At 42.4% G+C, this 26671-nt stretch overlaps 1 protein-coding gene across 1 annotated transcript in view; it reads right to left on the bottom strand.

The window, feature by feature from the left end:
- STK39 (serine/threonine kinase 39) overlaps window positions 1-26671 on the bottom strand; it is a 323108-nt gene that overhangs the window by 234123 nt on the left and 62314 nt on the right. Inside the window, exon 2 of the mRNA XM_069577324.1 lies at window positions 17271-17383. Within this exon, the coding sequence (XP_069433425.1) occupies window positions 17271-17383 (113 nt within the window). The remainder of the gene's footprint in view (window positions 1-17270; window positions 17384-26671) is intronic.

The following is a 26671-nucleotide window of genomic DNA, read 5'->3' as shown; positions in this document are numbered from 1 at the left end:
TCATTAAAGCATACAGTCAACAACAGGTGCTCTTAAGAAAGGAAATTCTTTTGCATGGAAGCAAAGTGGGTCAGAGCCTGGAAAAACACATTTTAAGACCTTTGTCTTTAGATGGCCAGTATCACTTCCTACCTGGGGATCAAGTTCTCTGATACAGCAGTGAACAACTGTCTGGGTGTGTGTGAGAGACAGGGAGAGACCCGGGGGTATGAGAGGACTCTTGTAAGTAACCTATGGAGAAACTATTTTAGACAGTATATGGATATAACTTACCAAATTCTATTCCCTCAAAATTCAGGGCCTTAAAATTACCAGCCAGATATTTAAAACTCCTGAGGACTTTTAAAGAGAAGAAAGAAAGAAGAGACACAGATACTGCTGTGACTAACAGATCGGCAGGCGCAGAGTAAGGGCAGATCCCAGGAGAGGGAGGTTCTGAGAAGAGAGGCAGGACTTGCATCTGTCTGGCCACTCATCATCTCGCTGCCCTCTTCATCACTCGGCTAGGGCTCCGTATCCCCCACTCCTACACCCCCCATTTTACTGCTCAGCATTTCCATGCAGTGGAGCAGCTAATGTGTAAAGACATGATGAAACTTGCCTTAAGGAAAAACACTGGTCACTCTCCCTTGGGAAATGACCTGTACTTTCACTGAACCCCATATTAAGTAATATTTCCACCACGGGGTAGAAATGCACTTTTAAAAAGTTAAAAATAGGTGTTATGTGGCCTATCCAATCCTTAATTTAGTCTATACATAAGCTTTTTGTTTAGATGCCTTTTAGAGAGATACAAAATTTTTACACCAGCACCCCTTGAGCAACACGGGGATTAGAAGCACCAACCCTCCATACAGTCAAAAATCCTCCCTAGGTACGCAAGATTTGTTTCCTCAGTGTCCTTGGATTCAACAAACCATAATTGTGTAGTGCTACAGTATTTAAACTGAAAAAACTGAGTATAAAGGGACCTCCACATTTCAAATCTGCATTGTTCAGGGGTCAAGTGTATTTATAATTTTGCTATGGTCTGAAGGCTTTTGACCCTGAAACGTTCATAAGTGGATGGAACTGGGAAGTAAGGCAGTTGGGAGGTGATTAAGTCATGAGGGTGGAGCCTTCATGAATGAGATTAGTGCCCTTATCAAACAGACCCCAGAGAACCAGCTCACTGCCTCCTCAACATGAGGTAGCAGAGAAATCCGTGGCCTGGGAGAGGGCACCCACCCAGTCATGCTGGCACCCTGACCTCAGACTGCCAGGCTCCAGAACAGTGAGAAACAAGTTTCTTTGTTTATAAGACACCTGGTCTATGGCATCTTTGTTCTGGAGGCCCAGACAGACCAAAACAATTATATACACTTTTTTTTTTCAATTTGAAAAATATAACTTATTTCTTGATTGAAATATTCTTCCCACAGAACTTTCAACACAGTGATGATGGTTATTATTTGAATCCTTCCTTGTTGGAACAGTCTATCAACTAATTATCCAAGCTTTTCCCAATGCCTTAACTTTATGCATATGGGTAGGTAAAGCCATTTATCCCCCAAACATATGTATTTCTTCCTGTCCCTAGAAGTGATCAAAGTATTGCCCAGAGATTAATAAATGGATGGAAAAAACAAAAACACCTTTTTGTTTCTTCCCACAGAATGACTGGGTTCATTTCTCTTCCTTTATTTAGCACACAATCCATGGAAGATGTGTGACTTAGAGCAGTGCTTCTCAAATCTGAATGTGTACACAGATCACCTGAGAACCCTGTGAAAATGCAGACTGGGATCCAGGAGGTCTGGGGCGGGGCCTGAGGCTTCTAACTGCTGCTGATGGTGCCGGTCCAGAAACCAGACTTGTAATGACAAAGTGGAGGAAGGCAGGCAGACAGGCCCCTGGGTGGAGGGGATGTGAAAGGAAGGAGCACAGACGAGTGGTTGCAACCAAGGCGCAGGGGCTGGAAACGGAGAAGAGCCGGCCGGCGGTGCTGCCAGGGTGACTGAGACCCTGCGGAACCGGCGGGAGGCAAAGCCGGAAATCAGAGACTGTGGGGTTAAAGGGTTTCAATTTCACAGCCACAGCAAAGGGTAAAAACTTCCAAGGGAGAAAAAAGCAGGAGGTCAAACTGGAAGAATTCACAGACCTCTGAAATCCAGGCAACACATGAGCTAAAACTGTAGTCATTAGCTCAGCTGGTAAAGAATCCACCTGCAATGTAGGAGACCCCAGGTCGATTCCTGGGATGGGAAGATCCCCTGGAGAAGGGATAGGCTACCCACTCCAGTATTCATGGGCGGCCCTGGTGGCTCAGATGGTAAAGAATCCACCCGCGATGCGGGAGGATCTGGGTTCAGTCCCTGGGTTGCGAAGATCGACATGGGCATGGCAACACACTCCAGTGTTCTTGCCTGGAGAATCCCCATGGACAGAGGAGCCTGGTGGGCTACAGTCCCTGGGGTCACAAAGCGTCGGACACGACTGAGTGAATGACAACACGCAATTCAGTGGCTCCCTTGACAGAACTGTGAAATCAGACTCAGACACATCAAGTGCCAAACCAAGCTACGGCACAGTATTTAAGCTTCCTTGTGGCCTGAAGAGTTGGATCTGCTCTTGCAGCACAGGTGATGTCTCACAAGAGTGGGGAAGCCAAACTAAAATGGGTTATTGAGTAAAAGGCCTTTCCATCTGCTAACACCAAAGTGGCAGTCACAGCAGCATCTCTGCTGGGAGCAATGTGGGAGGCAGCCAGATCCAAGAGGGACACGCACATACTGCGGCTGGGCCAACCTGGACGAATTTGCCAAAACAGGGCATGACATATGCCTGTTCCATGAAACAAAGGAGGAGAAGAGGGCAACAGAGGATGAGGTGGTTGGATGGCATCACCAACTCAGTGAACAGGAGTTTGAGCAAGCTCTGGGAAATGGTGAAGGACAGGGAAACCTGGTGTGTTGCAGTCCATGGGGCCACAAAGAGTTGGACACAACTAACCAACTGAACAACAAAAAATTTAAATATTTATGAGAGATTTTCTAATATTGCTATATGGACTTTGTCCTACCTCCCCCGCCAAATTTTTGTCTCCTATTACTGAGAATAAGCAGGAAGTGTGATTAACAGGTATGTAAGCCAGCAGGAGCCACTGAAGAAGGGCCGCATGCAAGTCACAGCTGGCTTGGAAGCTTCGTTTTGCCATGGACCACAGACTGGTTACCTGGGCAGGTCACCCAGTCTGTTTGAGACTCAGTATCTTGTTCGGTAAAGAGCTTAATGACGCCACTGGAAACCTGCTATAAAGCACAGGAAGCTCAGCTCAGTGCTCTGTGATGACTTAGAGGGGTGGGATTGGTTGGGGGGAAGAGAGGTCTGAGAGGGAAGGGATATATGTATACCTGTAGCTGATTCACTCCACTGTACAGCAGAAACTAACACAATATTTTTATGCTCCATGTTTTTAAAATGCTTAAAAAAATACCATCTACATAGGGCTGTTGTGAAATAAGCAAAATGATATCTATACAACTCCTTGCAGAAGGTCTAGCACCTAACGTGAATGTTGCAAGTCACCCTCTCGATGTCTCAGTTCTTCCCGAGTGAGGATCCCCACACTGACCACTAATCTCAAAGGTCCCAAGTTCCCAACTAAGTCTCAGAGGCACAGAGACAGACCTTGGCAGCAGCACACACCTCTCCCTAAGAAAGATCTCCTAACAAATGTGCTCTGGCTCAAGAAGTGTCCTGTGACATGTGGTCAGCTAACTGGGCCACGAATTCTTCGCTTCATTCCCGAATCTACATCATCCTCACCTGTGTTTTCCCTTATTATTTCACTCTGTGTTTAATTTATATTAATACCACCTTATCATATTTCATGTATCTTGGAATACGGCCTCAAAATCTTTTGGAATAAGATGTCTAAACATACACTTATGCAAAGCTTTCAGAACAAAGAGAAACAAAAAAGAGTTTGAAGGACTAAGAATTAGGGAAAACTTAAAGCCTCGCTTCTTTCATCCTGAAGACAATATGATTTGCAAAGCACTAGAAGGAAAGAAATTTCTTTTATGAAAGGGAATGCTTTAAATGGATCCTGAATTCAAAATATTAAACTATACTTAACCAAATTAGCATATTTTCACACCTTAGCTAAATCTTAAATAAATTCTTCTGTATCTTCTGTATCTGATGTTGGTAGCAAAATATTCTATTCAGCCTTAGCTGAGAAATGAAATCCACCCAAGTTCCAACATCAGTTCAGTTCAGTTCAGTTCAGTCGCTCAGTCGTGTCCGACTCTTTGCGACCCTATGAATCGCAGCACGCCAGGGCTCCCTGTCCATCACCAACTCCCGGAGTTCATTCAAACTCATGTCCATCGAGTTGGTGATGCCATCCAGCCATCTCATCCTCTGTCGTCCCCTTCTCCTCCTGCCCCCAATCCCTCCCAGCATCAGAGTCTTTTCCAATGAGTCAACTCTTCGCATGAGGTGGCCAAAGTATTGGAGTTTCAGCTTTAGCAACAGTCCTTACAAAGAACACCCAGAACTGATCTCCTTTAGGACAGACTGGATGGATCTCCTTGCAGTCCAAGGGACTCTCAAGAGTCTTCCCCAACACCACAGTTCAAAAGCATCAATTCTTCGGCACTCAGCTTTCTTCACAGTTCAACTCTCACATCCATACATGACTACTGGAAAAACCATAGCCTTGACTAGACAGACCTTTGCTAGCAAAGTAATGTCTCTGCTTTTCAATATGCTATCTAGGTTGGTCATAACGTTCCTTCCAAGGATTCCTCGTCTTTTAATTTCGTGGCTGCAATCACTATTTGCAGTGATTTTGGAGCCCAAAAAAACAAAGTCTGACACTGTTTCCACTGTTTCCCCATCTATTTCCCATGAAGTGATGGGACCAGATGCCATGACCTTAGTTTTCTGAATGTTGAGCTTGAAGACAACTTTTTCACTGTCCTCTTTCACTTTCATCAAGAGGCTTTTTAGTTCCTCTTCACTTTCTGCCATAAGGGTGGTGTCATCTGCATATCTGAGGTTATTGATATTTCTCCTGGCAATCTTGATTCCAGCTTGTGCTTCTTCCAGCCCAGCGTTTCTCATGATGTACCTGCATATAAGTTCAATAAGCAGGGTGACAATATACAGCCTTGACGTACTCCTTTTCCTATTTGGAACCAGTCTGTTGTTCCATGTCCAGTTCTAACTGTTGCTTCCTGACCTGCATACAGATTTCTCAAGAGGCAGGTTAGGTGGTCTGGTATTCCCATCTCTTTCAGAATTTTCCACAGTTTATTGTGATCCACACAGTCAAAGGCTTTGGCATAGTCGATAAAGCAGAAACAGATGTTTTTCTGGAACTCTCTTCCTTTTTCCATGATCCAGTGGATGTTGGCAATTTGGTCTCTGGTTCCTCTGCCTTTCCTAAAACCAGCTTGAACATCTGGAAGTTCACGGTTCACATATTGCTGAAGCCTGGCTTGGAGAATTTTGAGCATTACTTTACTAGCACGTGAGATGAGTGCAATTGTGCGGTAGTTTGGGCATTCTTTGGCATTGCCTTTCTTTGGGATTGGAATGAAAACTGACCTTTTCCAGTCCTGTGGCCACTGCTGAGTTTTCCCAATTTTCTGGCATATTGAGTGCAACACTTTCACAGCATCATCTTTCAGGATTTGAAAGAGCTCAACTGGAATTCCATCACCTCCATTAGTTTTGTTCGTAGTGATGCTTTCTAAGGCCCACTTGACTTCACATTCCAGGATGTCTGGCTCTAGATGAGTGATCATACCACCGTGATTATCTGGGTTGTAAAGATCTTTTTTGTACAGTTCTTCCATGTATTCTTGCCACCTCTTCTTAATATCTTCTGCTTCTGTTAGGTCTATACCATTTCTGTCCTTTATCAAGCCCATCTTTGCATGAAATGTTCACTTGGTATCTCTAATTTTCTTGAAGAGATCTCTTGTCTTTCCCATTCTGTTTTCCTCTATTTCTTTGCATTGATCGCTGAGGAAGGCTTTCTTATCTCTCCTTGCTATTCTTTGGAACTCTGCATTCAGATGCTTATATGTTTCCTTTTCTCCTTTGCATGAAGCAGGGCAAAGGCTAACAGAGTTTTCCCAAGACAATGCACTGGTCATAGCAAACACCCTCTTCCAGCAATACAAGAGAAGACTCTACACATGGACATCACCAAATGGTCAATACCAAAATCAGACTGATTATATTCCCTGCAGCCAAAGATGGAGAAGCTCTATACAAGTCAGCAAAAACAAGACTGGGAGCTGACTGTGGCTCAGATCATGAACTCCTTTTTACCAAATTCAGACTCAAATTGAAGAAAGTAGGGAAAACCGCTAGACCATTCAGGTATGACCTAAATCAAATTCCTTAGGATTATACAGTGGAAGTGAAAAATAGATTTAAGGGACTAGATCTGATCGATAGAGTGCCTGATGAACTATGGATGGAGATTTGTGACACTGTACAGGAGACAGGGATCAAGACCATCCCCATGGAAAAGAAATGCAAAAAAGCAAAATGGCTCTCTGGGGAGGCCTTACAAATAGCTGTGAAAAGAATAGAAGCGAAAAGTTCCAATATCACGTGCAGTTAAATCTGAGGAGGTGCTACTTCTAACTTTATTCTAAACTAGTTGTTCTCAACCTTGGATGCACAGTGGAATCGCCTTGGGACCTTTAAAAAATACCAATGCCTGGATCTCAGACCCAGAGCCACTGATATAAAATTAGTTTAGGACTCAGCCTGGAAATGAAAATTTTCAAAAGCTCCAAGGTGACTCTAATTTGCAGCAGTTTGCAAAGCACTGCTTTCCAGTTAAGCACTGAGATGCACCAATTCTTTCGACAGAATGCTAAGAGAACAGTGACCTCCCACATTTTGCATTTGTGGAAAAGCACATTTCCACACTGGAATTTAATCTTAAAAATAAGTATATGACCCATGTGCTAAGTCACTTCAGTAGTGTCCGACTCTTTGCAACCCCATGCAATGCAGCCCACCAGGTTCCTCTGTCCATGGGATTCTCCAGGCAAGAATACTGGAGTGGGTTGCCATTTCCTCCTCCAGGGATGTGACCCATGAATACTAGCAAATAAAACGTATATTTCCAAATCTGAGAGATAACCAAATATATCTTTAAAATGTAAACAAAGCCCCTCTAAGCATTTAAATAATTCTTTATCAGGGATCCCCTACCTCTGTGTCCCAATGCCTGATATCTAAGGTGGAGCCAATGTAGTAATAATAGAAATTAAGTGCACAATAAATGTAATGAGCTTGAATCATCCTGAAACCATCTTCCCTCCACCTCCCCAGTCCGTGGAAAAATTGTCTTCCACAAAAGAGGTCCCTAGTGCCAAAAAAGGTTGGACCGCCGCCTTAATGATATGAGGGTAACCGGGTTAATTGAAAACATTCTTCAAAAAGTCATCGTTCAGCTTCCACTGCCATAACATCATCATCATTATGAACAGTAATCTCATCCATATTCACAAATAACCCAATACTGTAAGTAGCTGACTTTTTTTTTTTTTAACAGGAAAAAAAACCCATAAACTTCAATGATTTCAAATGTCAGCCAAGAAATGGAAGGAAAAGATTGACAAAGTTCTAAAAGCAATATATTTTTTTGGACTGTCATTTTCAATCATGAAAAATGTAATTTTTAATTATAAAAAATCAAATGGCACATATATAGCAAACTCCTACCTCTTGTAGAACGAGAGTACCAATAGGAAGAAAAACCTACTTGAGGAAGAGTTAAGTCAAATATTCTGACCTATACTATTTATGAATATATCAACCAGTGTGCCTCGCCAGTTAGTTTTAGAATTACTTTTATATGATTTAGTAACTATTTATCCAAGTACAGTCAAACAGAAGACAAGATTAGAAATGGGGAAGGTCTGGGTATTTTGAAGTCGGGGAAAAACACATGCAAGAATTAGGAAAAAGAATCAAATTTTGTGACAGCCTTAATCATGTCTGTGGAAAGTGAAAGTGAAGTCACTTAGTCGTGTCCGACTCTTTGCGACCCCATGGACTGTAGCCTATCAGGCTCCTCTGTCCATGGGATTTTCCAGGCAATAGTACTGGAGTGGATTGCCATTTCCTTCTCCAAGGGATCTTCCCAACCCAGGGATCAAACCAAGGTCTCCCGCATTGTAGACAGACACTTTACCATCTGAGCCACCAGGAAAGTTAACTAAAAAGAGCTGTTGTAAAAGGTCAAGTGTCAGAGGAGGTGGAGGTCTGGAAAACCCCGGGAAATCAGCAGAGAAATCACAATGGGTAAATAGCTCCTTCCCACAGAACACAACTTCCATTTCTGGGCCTACCTACTTGGTTATGACATCATGACAATAAGCCTTCTGCAAAAACTGGTCGGAAAAAAAAAAAAAAAAAACTACAGAATTTTGCTTGAAAATGAAGAAGTTGCTGAAACAGTTAACAAGGAAAGAAAGCAAAGAATAAAGGAGTGATATTGAAATCAGCAAACTCAATAGGGAAGAGCCATTTTCTTTCAGAGTTGACTGGGAAAGTTCTTCGGCAAACAGTAACAAGGACGCCTCATGGGTTCTGAAAGCTCTAAAGTTGGCCATCAGAAATCCGAACCAGGCTCAGCTATCAGCAACTGCTGTTTGAGCCTTTAATGGTCCATGACTGGGAGTACTGGGGAAAGTAAAGTCGAAGACTTCGTTAAAAACAGAAACACAGAGACTCTTTCCTTTTGGCCAATTTATGGAAACCTCCGGGCCAGCTTTCAACACCACGGCTACATTTGGCTTCATCACGAAATGATGAGAATGGGAGGTGAAACACAGCTTTTTGTTTTGTGTGGCCTGCCCTGTCCCACGCCTGGGTACAACTACAGTCTGGGGTTTTGCCAGGGAATAGCAGCAGAAACCCCACCCATCTCTCTCCAGCCTTCTCCCTCATGTTTCCAAGTCCTTCTCTTTCAGAGGAAGCTTAATTAATTGTGGAAATAACCAAAATAAGAAAGATGATAACATCAGTTCAGTTCAGTCGCTCAGTCGTGTCTGACTCTCTGCAACCCCATGAACCGCAGCACGCCAGGCCTCCCTGTCCATCACCAACTCCCACCATGACAATAATGTCATGATTATTAAAATATTTTAGTTTGTGATGGGTGACAGATGTGAGCAAAATCATTTCAAAAAACAACTGCACCAGTAAGGAATACTGAAACTTGTGACAGAGGGCAGGTTGCTACCTGGGTCAGAGGGCCTGCATTCTCCACCCGGGAACTGGACTTGGGATGAATCACTTTCACTTCTGGTCCTCAGCCTCCTCGTTTGTTCAGTAAGAAAGTATACTCGAAGGCAAAAATGTATTTCCTCCACCAAAAGTTCTATGATTCTATGAATTTAAAAATTAATTTTTAAAATGAAATCCCCTTTTAAGATCATTTAAACAGAAACACTAATTACTAGCAAATTGTGCTTTACAATTCGGGGTAGTGTCAAATCACTCCAGTATTGTGGTGTAACAATAAAAATTCACTGTAAATTCATAGGTTTGGGTACACAGAGCGCCATCTGTTTCTCCTGTGTACATAATGAAAAAATTTCTCAGTCTTGAACTAGAAAAATTCTGGCATTTGCCCTTCTCTCTACTGTATCATCTTTATACAGGTATTTTGTTCTCACTGACAGTATCTTTAAGTAACATGGGCTCACTTTCCTCAGAATGCAGCCCTGGTCTCATTTTGCTTTCTGCTGCAGTGTGATTTTATTGATTATTTCGCTTCTCTTGATCCGCATTTCCTTCCATACTTCCACTCCTCTCCCCTCTCCAACCCTGCCCTGCACAGGCTCCCTCCTTCCTTCCACACTTCCCTTCCTCTCTAGAGGAATGAATTAGCTATGATTTGTAGCTTATTTTGGAGAATAAAGCTAGATATTTATTTTGCCTAATGTTCATTTAGTAGAATAGTTATCTCCTATTACCTGACATAGGTTTCTCTCATTCTTTTAATGTTTAATTATACTATTTGGGGACCTCTAAGCAGTTTTGTTTTTGTAAATTGAGATTTTTAAAAATTAAGAAAAAATGTCTTCTGGTGCATTTTAACTTAATCTCTGTAATTGTTAACACAATTACAAAATATTTTTGCAAGTCTTTTTATTATAGACAAAAACTATACATTATACTGGTTTGAGGACATCAGCTTAAAAAATTGGAAGCTATAAAGTGTGTGTGTGTTTTGTCTATTTATCAGTGAAAGTATTTTTCATTCTTTTTGAACTGAAGAACTAATTAGTAAATTAATGATTCATATCCCAGCACATCCCTTGACATATGTGGTAACAAACTGCATTTGTCTGTTTCTTGTAAAATCTTTTATATCAAGGGAATGGCATTAAAATACAAGCCTACTTTGCTGAATATAGTACAGTTCTGAGCATTTCAGTCTCAAATATCAAATTTTATACTGTCATGTGTCCCTTGCCCATTTGACTTTGTAATTATTTTCATACGATTTGGTGTTCGTGCTTTACTCAAATATAGTCCAACTGAGGGCAGGACTAGAAATGGGAAATTATTGGATAAATTGAAGACATACCATTTTTAAGGAACTAGAGAATATCATATATGCAAAAGTAATTTATTTTTATAGCTCTAAAGTTACATTTGCTTAGGAATATGTATGATTTAGCTAGAGAAAATTTCATTTTGGAAACTTTAAAAGTTTTATCGTAGTTGATTCAGCTAATTAAATATCCTAATTGAATTTACACTAAAGTATTCTTATGCACTGCAGATGGTGATTGCAGCCATGAAATTAAAAGACGCTTACTCTTTAGAAGGAAAGTTATGACCAACCTAGATAGCATATTAAAAAGCAGAGATATTACTTTGCCAATAAAGGTCCAACTAGTCAAGGCTATGGTTTTTCCAGTGGTCTTATATGGATGTGAGAGTTGGACTGTGAAGAAAGCTGAGCACTAAAGAATTGATGCTTTGAACTGTGGTGCTGGAGAAGACTCTTCAGAGTCCCTTGGACTGCAAGGAGATCCAACCAGAACATCCCAAAGGAGATCAGTCCTGGGTATTCATTGGAAGGACTGATGCTGAGGCCGAAACTCCAATACTTTGGCCACCTCATGCAAAGGGTTGACTCACTGGAAAAGACTCTGATGCTGGGAGGGATTGGAGGCAGGAGGAGAAGGGGACGACAGAGGATGAGATGGCTGGATGGCATCACCGACTCGACACACGAGTTTGGGTGAATTCCGGGAGTTGGTGATGGACAGGGAGGCCTGGCATGCTGCGATTCATGGGGTCACAAAGAGTTGGACACGACTGAGTGACTGAACTGACTGTTAGAAATGGCTTGCTTAAATGTTTTAACATCCTTTTTAAAAAAAAAAAAGAAAAAGAAAGAGAAATTAACATTACAAGGCCACTCAGATTTCTGGACTTATGTGTTTGGTAACAAAGAGACCCAGAACATGTGCATTTTCAGAGTAGGAGAAAATGGTGAAAATATTCCCAGTTTGAATACAACTTCAGTTGTGTCTCTCTTTTTTTATACTTCACTTTTGCCATCCCCCATAGACTTCTGGAAAATGTATAATATAATCAGTTTTATATAATATAATCAGTTAACTAGACATTTTTTCCTTTTATTTTTAAGAAATAAGCACATTGGACCACTTCCCTAGCGGTCCAATGACTAAGACTCTGCATTGCCAATGCAGGGGGCCTGGGTTTGATTCCTGGGCAGGTAACTAGATCCCACACGCTGTAACTAAAAGTTCACCATGCCACAACTAAGACCTGGAACAGCCAAATAACTAAAATAAACACATAAATTTTTTTAAAAAAGATGAAATAAGCATTTTGCCCAATTCCAGGGCCATGATTTTTCCTACACCTAAAGCAGTCCTGCCCCTAAGAATTAAACTATAAGATTTGATGTATATGAAAGAATGAGAAAATGATACTGACTTTTCTGTGACTCAGTACTAAGGACAGACTGAAAATATGAGAATTCTAGTCTAGAGGAAAAAAGTTGAGAAAGATATGATTGATTAAAGTCTAAGGATCAAAATGTCAAACAAGGTGATGAACCAAAACATTCATCAATCCCTGGGTAAAACCAAAGAAGAGTGTGTCCCAAGGACTAAAAAACACAGGGTTTAGGGTAAATAAAAGAAAGGGCCGTGTCACATCTATGGAACTGTCATCTGGTGACAGAGACTGAAAAAGACTCAAGCAGATTAATTCTTCACTTACGTAATGAATTTTAAGGGAACCCAAGGGTGCCCCCGAGTAGCATCCCTGACCTCTGAGGTTGACCACAAACCGGAGAACCAAGTTTCTTCAAGAAAACCCCAAGGCCATCCTTAACCAGAATATACTAGTCTGCAAGAGTGTGGGTCAGACCCACTTAGGAAACTTTAAATTCCTACTGGAAAGTGAAAATTTCCTTAGTGGGGTACACACTAGAGAATCTGCCTATCAATCTGATAAACTGTTTCTAGACAATCAGAGGGAAAAGTGCAGAAAGATATTCCTCGCTCAAACATCTCACCAACCCAATGCAAATATGAAGAGACTCATTGGCTAGTCCCAGGCTCCACAAAAAAGAAGACTCTCTTTTGTTTTCCCATCACCTAGTCCAGGGACCAGCATCTAGGAAGGTTTTCCTAACTATGGAGTTAACAAGCTCTGCTCTAAAACTGTAACTATCTCCCAGAGGGTGTTAAACTAATTATAATTAGTCTTTTATACTGGAGTGGGATTAACAAATATGGAGTTAACAACAAATGTGGGATCGCAAATCTCAACATTATCAACATATCCAGGTTGGGATGGTTAAGAATATAGAACAGACCAGTAACACTCCTAAGCTCTTGGAAAAATAACAACCAAGATCATCACACCCAGAGAGATTAGGATGTTAAAGACCAAAGTCAAAAAACACAAATGAAAATTCACAAGAATGCATAGAAAATTAGTTTAGATTGAGTAGGTTAAATGCTATTCATGCCAAGGAAAACATTTAAGGATGCTCTAATCTAATTTTTGTTAAAATGAAGTTTTAGTGAGCACATAACTTTGTCCTCTCATGTATACACCCAAAACCCATCCTTTCTGTGGGCCTAAGCACAACATAGAAACTCACATGTGTGTGTGCTAAGCTGCTTCAATTGTGTCCAACTGTGGAGCGCTATGGTTGGTAGCCCGCCAGGCTCCTCTGTCCACGGGATTCTCCAGGCAAGAACACTGAAATGGGTTGCCATGCCCTCCTCCAGGGGATCTTCCCAAATCAGGGATTGAACCAGTGTCTCTTCTGCATTGGCAGGCAAATTCTTTACCACTAGTGCCACCTGGGAAGCTCGTAGAAACTCAGGTATTTACCAAATAATTAGTATCTCTGAGGATATCACAGTACTCCTTTGAAGAGCATCATTTTCACATAAATTACCAATTATTTAGCCCCAGTGATCTCACTGAACATTTCTCTTCCTCCCTTCACTCTCAGAGGTGATACTGAAGATCACTTTGCTTTAGGAATCATAATGAAAAATGAAAGTCGCTCAGTCATGTCCAGCTCTTGGTGACCCCGTGGACTATACAGTTCATGGAATTCTCCAGGCCAGAATACTGGTGTGGGTAGCCGTTCCCTTCTCCAGGGAATATTCCCAACCCAGGGATCGAACCCAGGTCTCCTGCATTGCAGGTGGATTCTTTATCAGCTGAGCCACCAGGGAAGCCCAGAAATCATAATACTTCAATATTACTTTAAAAATAATTTTAAATTATTTTTACTACAATACTTCAATACTTTACTACAATACTTCAATTTACTTTAAAAATAAAATTAAAAAAAGAAATCATGACCACATAAATCGTCTTCAGTCAAACTGTGAATAAACTCCACAACCATGGGAAAATCTAAAGAGTGCCTCTATCACATAAAGAAGCAGTTCAGGGCCAGTTGTCCAAACCGTTCTCTACCATCACATTCAACCTGTGAGGATAAATCTGGCTTCCTATGGGAGTCAGGGCTGGCGGGTAGGGGCAGGGTAGACAGCAGGGGTGGGAGGCTGACAGAGCTTCAGCAGGGGAGGCAGCTGTTCCAGTAGCCAGCAAATAGCTGGTAATTGTGACTTCCATGACATAACACTCCCACAAGATAAGGACTCCAGTGGCCGTTGTTTCTTGAAAGAACAATGGTTTCCAGCTAACACATGACACGGTTTGTGAAATGACGCCGAGCACTGACCTGTGTATAATACACACACACTCACGGAATTAAAGGATTATTAGGAGAGCGGATGTCCAGACACTGCCAAAATGTGAACCCACAGAGATAATAAAAGCGCGAGCAGCAGCAGGATTAGACACTGAAAGGATTACAGCAACTTTGCTCCGCACGAGTCATGTGCCGAGAGCTCGGCCACCACAAAAGCCTGGCAAGAGCAGGAGCCTACACTGTCAGTTCTATTTCTTTTTGCTTGCAGAGAACCTGGGAGCTGTGTGTCCTAAAGAACCACAGCCATTCCCTCCAGCCCTAGAAATATCAAGACATCAAAAGGTCAAAGACTCAAAATTAAGGAAAGATTAGAGCAACAAATCAAACATCCTTTAAAATGAAAAACAGATAATCATGCTACATTCCATTAACACAACATGGGCATGGGAGCAGGTAGAAAATGAAAGAAAGAAATTAACTGCTAACAAGCAAATTTGTAAATCTTAAAACTTCAGGTTAATGGAGCCAAGCACTAAGCTAGATAAAGCTCTAGTCGTTACACTGACAGCTCTGGCTAAATCATGAGTCACTCCAAATGACACTGATATGGTTCCTGGTCCCAGGAAATAGAGAAAAGGGCCTGGAACAACAATAGTCCTGGTGCCTCCAGTAGAACCCTGACATAGGTGTCATCACTGGCAGCCGACTGCTGATAAAAAGTCAGCAGGGGGGAAACATGGAGACTTTGGCCAACTGCTGCTGCTGCTACTAAGGCGCTTCAGTCGTGTCCGACTCTGTGAGACCCCACAGACAGCAGCCCACCAGGCTCCCCCGTCCCGGGGATTCTCCAGGCAAGAACACCGGAGTGGGTTGCCATTTCTTTCTCCAATGCATAAAGTGAAAAGTGAAAGTGAAGTCACTCAGTCGTGTCCGACTCTTCACAACCCCAAGGACTGCAGCCCACCAGGCTCCTCCATCCATGGGATTTTCCAGGCAAGAGTACTAGAGTGGGGTGCCATCGCCTTCTCCTTTTGGGCAACTGAGGGCTTGTTAGAAACCAGAGACCACAGCATCAGCCCTGAAGGCTGGTTCCAGAACTATCAGATACAAGTACATACAAGCCTTGTACATATTCTGTCTAAATATTTTGCTGGTGGCAAAAAGACGACTGTGAGACCTCCAACAGAACACCATAATCCAATACAACTGCCATAAGCAAATTCAAGAGTAATATTTCCAAACAGAGCATAAGGATAAATGTACACTTTAAGATCTTTAAAAAATTATTATGTACTTAGTATAGCCACAGAATTTGAGACTCCTAATGGGATCCTGGAAAAGACCCTGATGCTGGGAAAGACTGAGGGGAGGAGAAGGGAATGACAGAGGATGAGACGGTTGGATGGCATCACCGACTCAATGCACACAAGCTTGAGCAAACTCTGGGAGATGGTGAAGGACAGGGAAGCCTGGTGTGCTGCAGTTCATGGGGTCGCGAAGAGTCAGACACGACTTAGTAGCTGAACAACAGCAACAAACAATGGAATCTTAGAGCTTTTGTGATTCAATTCTCTTTAAATCATGCAGAGCTGTTAGGTAACTTGACAGGAAAAAAAAAAAAAAGTTAGTGGCAAAGGCAGGACACAGCTCTCTCCAGTTTGTTTAAAGCTCTTTCCATGCCAGAAAGTGACCTTGAAAACTGGTCAGATGACATAGACACAGTTTTATTGGTCACCGTGATAGCAAGCAACAGAAGTATGCAGTAATAATTTCAGTAAGAGCAGAGCAGAGCTGAAATTCTGAGGAGGGTAAAAGTGCTAAATGCATGCAAAAAAAAAATTTTTTTTTTTTAATTAAATTGTGGAAGCCCTTCCTTTAATTGAACTTTTAGCCAGCAATCTGTTGTATCAATCCCAGCGAAAACTATGCTTTATGGAGCCTGATTTAAAATGTAAGGCCAAACAGATCTGGAAAAGTACAGCTTTATCCTTGTACTTAATTTATACTATAGTGTACTGTAATTATGCCTGAAATAAAAGCTATATTCTGAGTAAAGACAAAAGGCTCTTGTTAATGACATTCCATTCCCAATGTAGACTATGACAAAAGGCCTCTTCATTTGGAGCCAACTGTCATTATACTTTGTAGCCTGTATGGAGCTATTGGACTAATATTTGTTCTGGGATTAGTGGTGGGATAACCAATCAGTCAACTCCTCCACTGCAGTTTTCCATTATCCTCAAACAAATGACCAAAAGGAAAAAAAAAAGAAAATTGGCAGGCAGAATGACAACTATATTTATGAGATTAAACTCTCAAACCCTTCACAGTTTGCTGGGCAACTAATAACCATTTGCCAAGCTGTTCATTTAATAATGAGTCAGCTAAACCAAAAGCAAATGATCCTTCAACCAACCAATGCTACTATAGTCATAGCCACACTGACAAGCTCCAATTATTTATGTAACATACTTTACTTAGAAAAAGTACAAGTTGGCCTGTACCAAAATAAAAACAAAAAAACAAACTCTTCCCATTCGCCAATAGGAATGCAAGCTACCCTGTGGTATTTTTGAATAACTGAAATTTATAGGAGATTTTGTGATTTATGAAAGCCAGAAGGGCCAGCAAATTGTTTAGGGAGTAATTTCTCTTTGTGTACGAGTCGAGACGGAGGGCCAGAAACTCGTCATCCAATTCAGTATAACATGACCTTAGGTCATCTGAGTCTATTTCCTCATTTCATAAAGCAGTGTCAACACTGAGATCATCCCCACCTGGGAATTATGAGGACTGAGTAAAATTCTATTTGTCAAAGCAAAGTAAGCTGTATATTACACAACACAGTCGTAAGGAGGAAAAAGCCAGGTGGGCTGCTTTCCAAGAAATACGTGTGTCCAAATGGGAGAAAACAAGTGGCCTCTGCTCTCTCCTCTCCTGCTTCTCCGGCCCATCTCTACATAAGATACGAAAAGCAACCGGCAATATCCCATTCACTTTGACTTACTAATAGTTCGTCCATGCTGGTCTGGCATTTTTCCAAGTTGATCCGCTTTATTGCTACGCGTTCTTGCCTGGGTTTGCACAGAGCAGCCTGAACCACAGCTGTAGCGCCACTGCCTGAAAGGAAATGGAAACAACATCAGCTGTCAAATGGCACACTGTCAGGTTACCCACATAAATTCTTTTTTTTTTAAGTTTCTATAACTTGGGTATTCAACACATTACCATCTGAGATCCTTTTAAAGAGATTCTTAAGTTCAAAAATAATTATCTGGATGAGATATAGGAAAATCTGGATTTTTCTAGAGGATACAAAGACAGTCTCTACACTCCAGAGGCTTAACAATCCAGGAAGGTGACCCACATCAAAACAGCCCACTGCAATACAGCGTGTTCACGGCTGCCTAGAATAACAGCTGAGAAAATAATATATCTGATGTCACAAGAATAAAGGACACGAGCATTTCATTACAACCCTGCGTGGAAGCCATTACCATCCTTGGGTACTGGCATTTTCTCATTGTGATGACTTTACAATATCTCAAGCTCTTCTCCCACTTCAGTGCAAACCAAGCCACTGCAGTCTAAGCTACTTGAGGGCTTCCACCAGATGCTACGACTTCTCTGCTCTGAACACTCTCTGAGTTTCTCTCTTTCAAGCTGGCTCTACAATTAGAAGAACAGGAATCAACCCGAGTATTCTCATGTTGAAAGCAGGCCTCTTCAAGGATGCCAAGCAAAATGATGCAAACCTGTAATTACAAAAGCTCTCAGCATTCATATGCATTTCCCATTTCTAAGGTTTCATGATCATTAGCTAATGCACTCAAACTCCTAGGAGACAGAGCCATGTCATTATCCATATTTTATAAGAACAAAATGTAGACGTGTAATGACTTGTGGCAGAGCACAAAGAGCTTCTAATCGGATTTATATTCCGAAGGGGCAAAAAGACCTCCAGGTTAAGGCATCTCAATTCTGCAAAGAATATCAAAAATCTCATTCTCATCACATAAATCTTCTCCCGCTGCAAGACTGCCAAGGAGAGAAACAGCCTGTGCAAAAGGGGGCGGATGTGACTGTTTTCTCCTTCAAGTTTTCCTTTGGGTACTTTTTCCCAAATGAGTTGCTAAATATCACCCAAATGGGGGAGGGGAGATTATTTTTGTCAAAAAAGAGGAGAGACCAGTATCAGCTATCCTGATACACATGAAATAGAGGCATGACATTTCCTGTGCAAATCAAGGCTTCCCCACCCCTACAGAAGTGCCCAAATGAGTGTCTTTGGTGCAAAGGTTCTGCCCTGTGGTCTCACCATCAGCTCTGGCCCCCTGACCTGGTGACCCAGCAGGTCACCCAAATGCTCCAAAGACAGGTCTCCAACTTCAAGCATTCCGTTGCAGGAAGCCCCACCTGTGTTCACCAGGGGAGTAAATCCACATATACTGACCACCCACTATACAGTCGCATTTTCCTTGTATAACTGTTGTTACAAGCCTGTGCATTTTTTCGTTGTTGTTGTTGTTAACAGCCTCGTTTTACATGTGAGAACACTAGGACCCCCACAGCTAACAAGCATCTGAGCCAGGGTCTGAGTCAGGTCTGCCACACTCCCAGGTCCAGGCTTTTTTTCTTCTACCCACAAGCCAGAAGCACACTTTTCCCTTGCAGCCTTGTTTTGCCATTGCTAAGAAAATTTCTTCTACACTGTCCTATATTGTTGGAGAAAAGAGAATCAACCTAGAGGGAAGGTCCGAGTGAGCCGCACTCTCTCTAGAGCTCAGTTCTCAGAATGATCAACTCGTCAGTTGGTGGTTCAGCGGTAAGGAATCCGCCTGCAATGCAGGAGACTCTGGTTTGATCCCTGGGTCGGGAAGATCCCCTGGAGGAGGACATGACAAACCCCCTCCAGCATTCTTGCCTGGAGAATCCCATGGACAGAGGGGCCTGATGGACTACAGTCCGTGGGGTCGCAGAGAGTCAGACACGACTGAGCGAGTGAACCACAACTACCGCCCTCTCCCTTACCGCAATGCTTCTCCATCAGCTGTCACTCCAAAGTCCCACTGGATCAACCTCACCAGCGTGCAGATCGCAGCATGCTGGGCTCAATCCAGAACGTTCCAGATACCAGAGCCAAACACTACAAAGAGCCCTGCTGATAGCAGAGTGCATTTTCCAGGCAAGGTCTCCAGAACAAGAGCCCATCGCTGAAGGGAGCCCACAGAGAAACTGATAAGTAGCTAGTTAGCACTGGGCCTGGTATCCAGCAGAGAAATCAACAAACACCTTTAATGAGCTGCTGATGGGAAGCTCAGCCCTATCTATTATAAAACTCCCCCCAGTCCCAGCCCTCCATTCTCCATCCACATCTCAGACCGTTTTCAAACTGGGAAAACTGGAAAACAGGAAAGAAGACAACAAATTCCCAGAAAGGATGAAATAAGCGTATGTGATATGCGGCTATCACTCAGAGTCAGTTAAGTGCTTCGCTGTAAAAGTCTTCTGGCTTCCACAGACAAATGCAAGAACATGGACACAAAGAAGAATTCTAAAAAGGGGGAGGGATGTTGAGTTGCAAAGGATACCACTGACAAGATGAAAAGACAAACTACTCAATGGGAGAAAATATTTGCAAATGATATGACTGAAAAGGAATTAATATTCAAAATATATAAACAGCTCATACAACTCAACATAAAAAAACAAACTAATAAATGGGCAGGGAAAAAATACATTTTAAAATTAATAAATAAAAATTTTAAATGGACAGAAGTAAATAGACATTTTTCCAAAGAGGACACGCAGATGGCCTATGGGCACATGAAAAGATGCTCAACATGGCCAATAATCAGGGAAATGCAAATCAAAACCAAAGTGAGATAACACCTCATAGCCATCAGAATGGCTATCATCAAAAAGAGCACAAAATGTTGTCAAGGATGTGAAGAAGAGGAAAGCCTTGTACACTGTTGATAGGAATGTAAATTGATGCAGCTACTGTGAAAAACTGTACGGAGGTGTCTCAAAAAGCTCAAAATAGAACTACCATATGACCTGGTAATTCCACTCCTGGTTATGTATCTGAAAAACACAAACGCACTAATTCTAAAAGATATATGTACTCCAATGTTCATAGTAACATTATTTGCAATTGCCAAGATATGGAAGAAACCTAAGTGTCCATCAACAGATATATGGAGACAGATCTCTCTCTCTCTCTAACACACACACACAATAGATATATTACTGAGCCATAAAGAAAAGAAATTTGCCGTTTGCAGCAAGCGACATGAATGGCCTTGAAGGACATTATGGCAAGTGAAATAAATCAGAGAAAGATGAATACTGTATGATATCACTTACATGTGGAATCTAAAAAATATAACAAACTACTAAATATAACAAAAAAGACGTACACTCACAGATACAGAGGTTACGCTATATAACCAGTGGTTACCAGTGGGGAGGGGAGGAGGGGCAACATAGGGGTGGAGAAGTGAGAGATACAAACTGCTGAGTATAAGATCGTTTCGAGGATGTACTGTACAACATGGGCTATATAGTCAACATTTTGTAACAGTTATAGGTGGAAAGTCACCTTTAAAAATGGTATGAAAAATATTTTTAAGTGATAATAAACAAGAAAAACTTTCATTTTTTTACAAAGGGGAGGGAGTGGTGGGGAAAGTCTTCTATTGGAGCCATGCGACTAGAGGACCGGTATTGCTTTATACATACAGCCGACTAAAGAACAACCGGCAGGTTCTCATCCTGATAAAGAACAAACGTGACGCTTTACAACCGGAGGCGACTGTCACTTCACTTGAGGATTTAACCACTCACTGGACAATTTGGAACAGTCCACTTGGAATCCAAAGATTTCCTTCAACTGTAAGAGAGATGAGCAACAACATTAGGGGTGCAGGGAGCCTCAAAGATCATCACTGAGTCCAACCCCTCACTTTATGGGTAAGGACAGGAAGGGAAGAGAAGAGAGCTCTCATCAGAAACCAGATCAGCCAGGACCTTGAACTGGGCTGCCCAGCCTCCAACACAGTACGAAATAAATTTCTGTTGTTGAAGGCATCCAATTCTTAAGGTATTTCGTTAGGGCAGCCCCAGCTGATTCATACAAAAGACTTTCCTTGTCTGTTCTAAAGTCACAATCACCTATGCGAAAAGCAAAGGAGAAAAGGAAAGATACAAGCATCTGAATGCAGAGTTCCAAAGAACAGCAAGGAGAGATAAGAAAGCCTTCCTCAGTGATCAGTGCAAAGAAATAGAGGAAAACAACAGAATGGGAAAGACTAGAGATCTCTTCAAGAAAATCAGAGATACCAAAGGAACATTTCATGCAAAGACGGGCTCAATAAAGGACAGAAATGGTATAGACCTAACAAAAGCAGAAGATATTAAGAAGAGGTGGCAAGAATACACAGAAGAACTGTACAAAAAAGATCTTCATGACCCAGATAATCACGATGGTGTGATCACTCATCTAGAGCCAGACATCTTGGAATGTGAAGTCAAGTGGGCCTTGGAAAGCATCACTATGAACAAAGCTAGTGGAGGTGATGGAATTCCAGTCGAGCTGTTTCAAATCCTGGAAGGTGATGCTGTGAAAGTGTTACACTCAACATGCCAGCAAATTTGGAAACCTCAGCAGTGGCCACAGAACTGAAAAGGTAAGTTTTCATTCCAATCCCAAAGAAAGGCAATGCCTAAGAATGCTCAAACTACAGCACAATTGCACTCATCTCACATGCTAGTCAAGTAATGCTCAAAATTCTCCAAGCCAGGCTTCAGCCATACATGAACTGTTAACTCCCCGATGTTCAAGCTGGTTTTAGAAAAGACAGAGGAACCAGAGATCAAATTGCCAACATCTGCTGGATCACGGAAAAACAAGAGAGTTCCAGAAAAACATCTACTTCTGCTTTATTGCCTATGCCAAAGCCTTTGACTATGTGGATCACAATCAACTGTGGAAAATTCTGAAAGAGATGGGAATACCAGACCACCTGACCTGCCTCTTGAGAACCCTGTATGCAGGCCAGGAAGCAACAGTTAGAACTGGACATGGAACAACAGACTAGCTCCAAATAGGAAAAGGAGTACGTCAAGGCTGTATATTGTCACCCTGCTTATTGAACTTATATACAGAGTACATCATGAGAAACGCTGGGCTGGAAAAAGCACAAGCTGGAATCAAGATTGCCGGGAGAAATATCAATAACCTCAGATATGCAGATGACACCACCCTTATGGCAGAAAGTGACGAGGAACTAAAAAGCTTCTTGATGAAAGTGAAAGAGGAGAGTGAAAAAATTGGCTTAGAGTTCAACATTCAGAAAACTAAGATTATGGCATCGGGTCCCATCACTTCATGGGAAATAGATGGGGAAACAGTGGAAACAGTGTCAGACTTTATTTTGGGGGGCTCCAAAATCACCGCAGATGGTGATTGCAGCCATGAAATTAAAAGATGAGTAATCCTTGGAAGGAAAGTTATGACCAACCTAGATAGCATATTAAAAAGCAAAAATATTACTTTGTCAACAAAGGTCCATCTAGTCAAGGCTATGGTTTTTTCAGTGGTCATGTATGGATGTGAGAGTTGGACTGTGAAGAAAGCTGAGCGCCGAAGAATTAATGCTTTTGAACTGTGGTATTGGAGAAGACTCTTGCAAGTCCCTTGGACTCAAGGAGATCCCACCAGTCCATCCTAAAGGAGATCAGTCCTGTGTGTTCACTGGAAGGACTGATGCTAAAGCTGAAATTCCAGTACTTTGGCCACCTCATGTGAAGAGTTGACTCATTGGAAAAGACTCTGATGCTGGGAGGGATTGGGGGCAGGAGGAGAAGGGGACAACAGAGGATGAGATGGCTGGATGGCATCACCAACACATGAGTTTGAGTGAACTCCAGGAATTGGTGATGGACAGGGAGGCCTGGCGTGCTGTGATTCATGGGGTTGCAAAGAGTTGGACACGGCTGAGTGACTGACAGAACTGAATTACGCTATACAACTCAGAAGTTCTCAAAAACTTCCTCAAGTGAAAGTGAAAGTCACTCAGTCATGTTCAACTCTTTGAGACCCAATGGACTATACAGTCTATGGAATTCTCCAGGCCAGACACTGGAGTGGGTAGCGATTCTTTTCTCCAGGGGATCTTCCCAACCCAGGAATCAAACCAGGGTCTCCTGCATTGCAGGCAGATTCTTTAGCAGCTGAGCTACCAGGGGATCCCCCCCAAAACTTCCTAATTAATTCAAACAGCACTAAGAGAAAAGATTCAACTGAAGGGCCTCTGGTAGGCCTCTGTAATCCTCATGACCCTTGAAAGGATAGGCGGACAGAGATTCTATCCAATGCTGGTTCTGACTCCCAGGGTTCAGTGATACTGGGCCTATTTCTACCTATACCTCCGTTTCCTTAACACGCATAATAAAATAACCTGCAACACCTAATGACACAATTGTCTCACATCCCTGGAAAATATTGACTCAATGAACGTTAGGCTATCTCTCTAGGACTCATTTCTCCATCTGTAACGTGAAGGAGACAGAATACATCCGTAGTTTATACTGGGGAGAGCAGCTGCAGGTCAGGACTCAGTTTCACGTTGCTTACCAGGAAGATTCAGCTGGTTTAAAAGGAGGAAGAGGTGGGCTAAACTGGGAAACAAGAAGACTAAATGATTTCTAAGATCTGCTCCAGATGAGCTTACATGAGTCTAAAATAAAGAGACTAACCCAGAGAATTCAGGAACAGCCATGAGTTAATATTCTATAGCTAGATGTACTGACAATGTACTTTTGATATCTAACTTAACAAAATGATTGATTTTTTAAAGTCTATTTATTCAGGTTGCATGAGTTCATATCCTAACCCTGCTACCTACTAATTGCTTATCCCTAAACAGCTTTCTTATCTTCTCAATGTCTCAGTTTCTTTCCTTGTAAGATATCAATAATAGTACCAAGTTCATAGGGCAACTGCGAGGATCAAATGAGTTAATACATGGAAAGTCCTTGGAACTGTGCCTACCACACAGGAAGTACTAATTAAATCTCAGCTAGTACTTCTCAGGGAAAACTCTCCAGGTCAACTGGTGTCCTGTCAATTTGTTATGCTGATACCACACAGCATTTCACAATGTCTATGCACCACAATTCATTCAGCCCTTCTTTAATTGATGAATATTCTCTTTTGTGTTCAGTTCCCCCACCGTTACATACAATGTAGCATAAGCATCTAGGACTTTTAAAATACACATTAGTCAAGGACAAGAACTTTCATGTTAAAGTTAGGACATGGTCAGTAGTCACTTCCCATGAAAGTCAGGATTTAAAAAAGCAAAAAGATAAACAAAACAAGACACAACATTAGCCTGTGACATGAATGGTTGATGGGGAAGCAATCTATCACATCCTACTCAAATAAAGAGCACCCAGCCAAAGCTTTAACCAGAGTTTGCCCATCTCTTAGCACATGAACGAGCGAGCTCCTTAAGTATGCTTGCTTAGCTGTCTTTCTTGGCAGAGACCAGAGCTGTATCAGGCATTCTTTTTAGAGGCTGGCTGCTGGTGTGTAGTAAACAAAACAAATGACTTTGGTCCAGCTGATAATTTCTTTCAAATCTCTTTATCCATCTTACTCAAGGTGCTCTATTTATATCACATGAGCAACCTCATAGTCCAAGAGGCCAATCAGGTCAGATCCCATGAGGGTCAGCAGCTGGTCGGGGTATGAATGGACACACGCATGAGCCCCATGGGGACACAGCTGCCGCTCTCCCCTGGCCCACTGTCACCAGGTGACATCACCAACCAGGCGGGGCAAGACTGCGACTCTTGCAGAAAAGCTGCAAATCCAAAATTTTGTGTGAGAGCTCCTGAATTAAGGTTAGCGATTAATGTGTAAAGATATAAAAATATTGTGAGTGATATAAAAGCTCACCACAGGCTGTATTTGCCTCCCTGGGTTAATGCTGCTGCTGCTGCTGCTAAGTCGCTTCAGTCGTGTCCAACTCAGTGCGACCCCATAGACGGCAGCCCACCAGGCTAAGCTGTCCCTGGGATTCTCCAGGCAAGAACACTGGACTGGGTTGCCATTTCCTTCTCCAATGCATGAAAGTGAAAGTGAAAAGTGAAAGTAAAGTCACTAAGTCATGCCCAACTCTCAACGACCCCATGGATCGCAGCCCACCAGGCTCCTCCATCCATGGGACTCTCCAGGCAAGAGTACTGGAGTGGGGTGCCATTGCCTTCTCCGGGTTAATGCTAGTTGGCTTCAAAAATGTATCCTTTCTTACCTAAGGGTACAAATTTCAAATTATTCAGTTACATGTATGAAATTGTCATTCTTCTAGATCAAAATGGTCACATTTCCTACATTTCAACATCATACGTGAATGTACTCAGGACACGGGACCAAGCTGATCTACCACAGGTCACCACGTTGCCATCCACCTCATCCTGCTAGCCCACACAAAGAAAAAACTATCAGTGCTGTTTGGTGGTTCGAGGAGTTCTATGTGAAAGGAACCCAGGCCCAGTAAACACAAAGCAAACACACAGTAAACACAAACTCCCCAAACACAAAGGACAGAAACTGCGAGACGAGGGTTAGGTGCCATTTGGTGGACAGACTCTTTTGCAAAACAGATGTTACTGCTGGCTTGTCAGGTACGGGGACCAGGCACAGCAAGGCCGCATTTCTCACAGTAGCTACAAACAGGTGACCTTCCTGAGTGGCCTGGATTGTGTAACAGCCAAGCTGGTTGAGTTATGTCCTTCTGCCTCTGTCCAAAGAACCAGTGAGCACGGTCTCTTTCTGGGGTTGTGGGAGGAGATTTAGAGCTTACCATAAAAAATGATCAAGCTCAGGGTGAGGGGTTTCCTAGTGGCTAAAAAATCTGCCTGCCAATGCAAGAAATAGGGGTTCAATCCCTGGTCCGGGAAGATTCCACATACGGAGGTGCAACTAAGCCCAGAAGCCAGAACTACTGAGTCTGTGTTCTAGAGCCCAGGAGCCACAATTACCGAGACCACGCACTGCAACTACAGAAGCCCATATACCCAAGAGCCCATGCTCCGCAACGAGAGAGGCTGCTACAGTGGGTAGCCCGCGCTAGCCAAAACCAGAGAAAGGCCTGTGCAGCCGCGAAGACCCAGCACAGGCAAAACATAAAATAAATAAACAAACAAAAGTATTTTAAAAACAAAACAGGGTGAGGTGGAGAAATGGCTACCCAGTGAATGAACTTGCATTTCACCACTGACCTGGATAAACTACCTTCACTGGGAAAGCCTAGCTTGTTAAAACCTTTAGAGGTCACAGATCTCACCAAAGAAAAGCAAGGCTTACCTGCAGCTCAGCAAGAACCATCTGATAAT

This window comes from Ovis canadensis, chromosome 2, assembly GCF_042477335.2.
Source record: "Ovis canadensis isolate MfBH-ARS-UI-01 breed Bighorn chromosome 2, ARS-UI_OviCan_v2, whole genome shotgun sequence".
Taxonomy (NCBI): domain Eukaryota; kingdom Metazoa; phylum Chordata; class Mammalia; order Artiodactyla; family Bovidae; genus Ovis; species Ovis canadensis.
The sequence above is the reverse complement of the archived record's forward strand: the minus strand, read 5'-3'. Positions and strand labels throughout refer to the sequence as shown.